Source organism: Centruroides sculpturatus, unplaced genomic scaffold (genome assembly GCF_000671375.1).
Source record: "Centruroides sculpturatus isolate CEXI.00-Female unplaced genomic scaffold, Cexi_2.0 scaffold1346, whole genome shotgun sequence".
Classification (NCBI taxonomy): domain Eukaryota; kingdom Metazoa; phylum Arthropoda; class Arachnida; order Scorpiones; family Buthidae; genus Centruroides; species Centruroides sculpturatus.
This window is the reverse complement of record NW_019385468.1, coordinates 34,227-38,126: the sequence shown is the minus strand read 5'-3', so window position 1 is coordinate 38,126 and position 3,900 is coordinate 34,227. Positions and strand designations below refer to the sequence as shown.

The following is a 3,900-nucleotide window of genomic DNA, read 5'->3' as shown; positions in this document are numbered from 1 at the left end:
TAATCCCGACTTCATGATTAAATGCTCTTCTATCTTCTACTACTATTAATAAGAGTATATAAAGGGTTAAGAAGCGTGAATAAAACCGGAATATCAACTTCGACGTCACCAACCAATGGTAGAAAAGTTTAAGGAAACAGAAATTTTAGATTTATTAATATTAATCAACACGTTGAATTTAATTAAGTTTATTCATAGATGCAATGTATCTTGAACTTCAAGGATGGTTAAAGACAACAACCTTGAACCTCTGTTGAATTAACCTTAATTATATCAAAATTATAACAGATTTTTTTACGGATTTTAAAGAGTGTAATTCGTAAATTGATGGTAACACTTGAATATTTGATATGTTTTCATATAGAGTGAACTAATGATAGGATTTAGTTGGCGCTTAACCTTATCCGATGTGACCTGGATGACCTTCTTGCATGCTTATTTTAATGGTATATAAATTAAAAGTATGTGATTTATATCCTTAAATTCTAAAGGTCAGATTTAAATGTTTAAAAAATATCAATACATTATGTATTAATCCCAATTTAGACCATATTTTATAAGACATACAGTTGTATAACTAATGGAGTGCCCCAAGAACTCGGGCTCCTTTACCTTTGTAAATAAATAAATTAAGAAAAAAAATCAAATAAGTACAGGAAAAAGATATTTTTTTATGATACAAAGGTGTTTATATACGTGTAGATATATGCAATATCTAAGAGTTTACAGACCTAGTGGATACATTCATACTGTTACAGGAGTGAATGTATGTTTGCATTACTCTAATTTGCGCCCGTAATGTTGGGTCTAGTCACTTTATTGCTTACATTAAGATAATTTGTAAGACTTAAGTCACCGTAACAATGACCACCGTTCCTATTGGCTCACTTTTATATTGTAAATATAACGATAAACAAGTAGGAAGAGAGCATTTGAGTGATGTCACAGGAGGGTAGGTTGTTATCTACTCTTCGATATCAATATGAAAGTGACCAATGGTTAGCGATGTAGGAGGGAACGATGGGGTGATGGAAGAGGTTGAGAAACTAATTAACAACCCAAATTTCTCATGGTTTCTTAGGTTTATTCACAATGCAAGACATTCTGTAGGGCATTGTATGTTTGGTACTCTCACAACAAACGAGCTAAGAAATAATTTAATAATCGTATTAAGGAGAAACATTCGGCAAGGTGATGCAACAATTTGAAAGAAACAAGCAAGTTTTGACGCACAGAAAATTATAGCCATTGCATCCTTTTATAGATCAGATAGGTTTATTTAGAGTGGTTGGATTATTTTGAGTCAGTCTATTGCATTTTATCCTTTGACCATAAAAGCACCAAATCACTTTGTATTCGAATGATTTTCCTGACTCTTAATTTGATAACCTGCCTTTAAAACACAGCAATAAGGTAGTTACAAATTTCTCTTAAATGATTTGATGAATTCTTCCGGTCATTTATTATTTCCATGTGATTTAACGCTAGATATTCTTTTTAAAAAATCGTCAATAATGGCTAATGGCTAGTCTAAATAAGCACGTAAAATTGATTTTTGAAGATTTAGGTAAATAATGATTCAGTAGTTATTTATAAATCACATTTATAACACTATAGTATACTGGATAATGTATTATAAAATCCTTATTTAACGTTTAAAATCATATAAAACGTTTAATCATTTGAGTAATCAAGTAAAACCATAAAATATATACTGATAAACTTTATTATAATTATATTATTACAACTTTTATACTACAATAATAGTCTATAATATATGGCTGGATAATGAGGCCATTTTAACATTTTTTCGGTGTCTATGACAAAAGTTATATCATTATACCATTCAGTAAGAAACGTGTGAATAATTTTAATTATAAATAAATAAATATAAAGTGGATTTTAATAAATTAATTCACTTTTTCTTCGCAGTTATCCATTCTATTTCTGGTCAAACGTAGTCTACGAATTCCTCTATCGTCCATCAATGTATATAACTCTTGCTGAACGGCCGTATCCATTTTTGGTGTCCTCGACAATAACCAAATATATTCTACGAATAACAAGAAGAATATCGATATTAATTATTAAATAAATTAATTGATAAAAAAATATATATTTAATTCGAGAAAATTACCAAAATGTCCGAATGTCCCTCTCAAATTACTCGCCTCGTAACAACCCCATGCTAACGTGTAATTGTCGTAATCTGTATCCATTATGTAATACTTTATCGGTTCAGTAACTGAAAATATATTCGATAAATTACCGTTTTATTCGTATAAATCGTATATAAAAATCTGATGTAAACGTACTTCCTGGCATTCTGAACTCCATTTTTGCTGGTTGCCTTCTGTCTCGTACGTTCAGTTTTGCTAGTGCAATTCGATTATAGTGATTAGCGCTTAACCTGAATTTAAAAAAAAAATTGAATTTAATTAAGAAAATTAATCACATCTTTCAATTAAACGAGAAGTCTCTTACGTAGAAGCGAAGACTCCTCGTTCCATTTCTACTCCTTCTCCCGTTATTGTAATTTGAGTTGTCGGACAATTCCACGGAAATCCAAAAATAGAAAAAGTTCTTTCTATCTCGTACCATTTACCTGCAAACTACGAAAAAAGAACGTAAAAAACATTAAAAAATACGAATCCATTTAACGCATTAAACATCAGGAAAATAGCGAGTGACATTCTCGACTTCCTGGTGTTGCCCTTGACATTCTATCCACTTGTAGGTTAGGTCATTGGCACTTACCTTGTCTCGTTAGTTTATGCGATAAAGATCCTGCTTTGTTTATCTACAGAAATTTTTCTATCATTTTAAGGATTCGTTTAATTAAATACCAGATAAATATATAATTTACTTATTTAATTATTATCAAATTTCATCTTATTTTCGAATAGAAATAATATCAAATTTTTAAGCAATAAATACTGCTTCACTAAGATACACTAATAAGACTCCATAAGATACACTAATATACTGTAGAAAGTTGGACTAAAATCCTCATCAATTTAATGTTTTAATCTAGAAATCCTCATAAAAATGAAGTTTTTTTTTTAATTGCTGTAGTGTTTTAGAATGTGTCATAAAATCAACTTACTTTTACAATATCGAAATCTTCCATAGGAGTGGGGTTAGGGCAGCTACCAGCAAAATGGATTTGCCCATTGACGTAGATACATTGGAGCAGATAGATCGATATAAATAATCCCAACTTCTTCATGATGAAATGTCAACTTTAAAGAGTAAATAATGCTACTTAAGACTGTACTTTTATAGGTTAAATAAAACCGGAATTGCTGCTTCGACGTCACAAACCAGTCAAATTTAAGTTCAAGGAAGCGAAATGTTTGCTCTATTAATGTCAACTGCAATATAACAGTTTACTAAGGTTCTAGTCGCAAATGTAAATTAGCTGTTTCAGTTGTTATAAGATAAATAAATCATTAATAAAACTTTAATATTTTAATAATAAATACGACAATTTAGTACTATGTCCTATTTTTTGTAAGTAATTGTATACCGTGTGTAATTGTAATTATTACTTACAGTACTTAATTATCATATATATATATATATATTCAAATATAATTTACGGACAGACAGGTGACCGATAAGTCTAGAATCTCTAGATAGAGGAGGATGCCAGCCAGTATGGCCATTTGGGCTGGATCCTTCACATAAAGCACCCCTAAAATTTAGTATTTTGACTAAAAAAGTATGGTAAGAAAGTTAAATAAATGATAGTGTTAATTTTTAATTTCTGAATTAAAATCTTATTGATCTTTTATTTATTGTGATTAAATTAAAAGATTTCAATGCCAAGCATTGAGAGATATGAGATTAAGTTCTTGGTAATTCAATTTTATGCAATACCATACAAAAGATAAAGTA

The 3,900-nt window shown here is 29.7% G+C and overlaps 1 protein-coding gene across 1 annotated transcript; it reads right to left on the bottom strand.

Moving 5' to 3' along the window:
- Window positions 1-1,829: 1,829 nt before the first annotated feature.
- Window positions 1,830-3,229, bottom strand: LOC111639276 (apolipoprotein D-like). The gene is made up of 5 exons (XM_023385111.1): window positions 3,107-3,229; window positions 2,485-2,612; window positions 2,316-2,410; window positions 2,138-2,245; window positions 1,830-2,053 (listed from the first exon to the last, which is right to left on the bottom strand). Exons 1-5 carry the CDS (start codon window positions 3,227-3,229, stop codon window positions 1,911-1,913), a joined length of 597 nt encoding a protein of 198 aa, XP_023240879.1. The 3' UTR covers window positions 1,830-1,910.
- Between the last annotated feature and the right edge of the window lie 671 nt (window positions 3,230-3,900).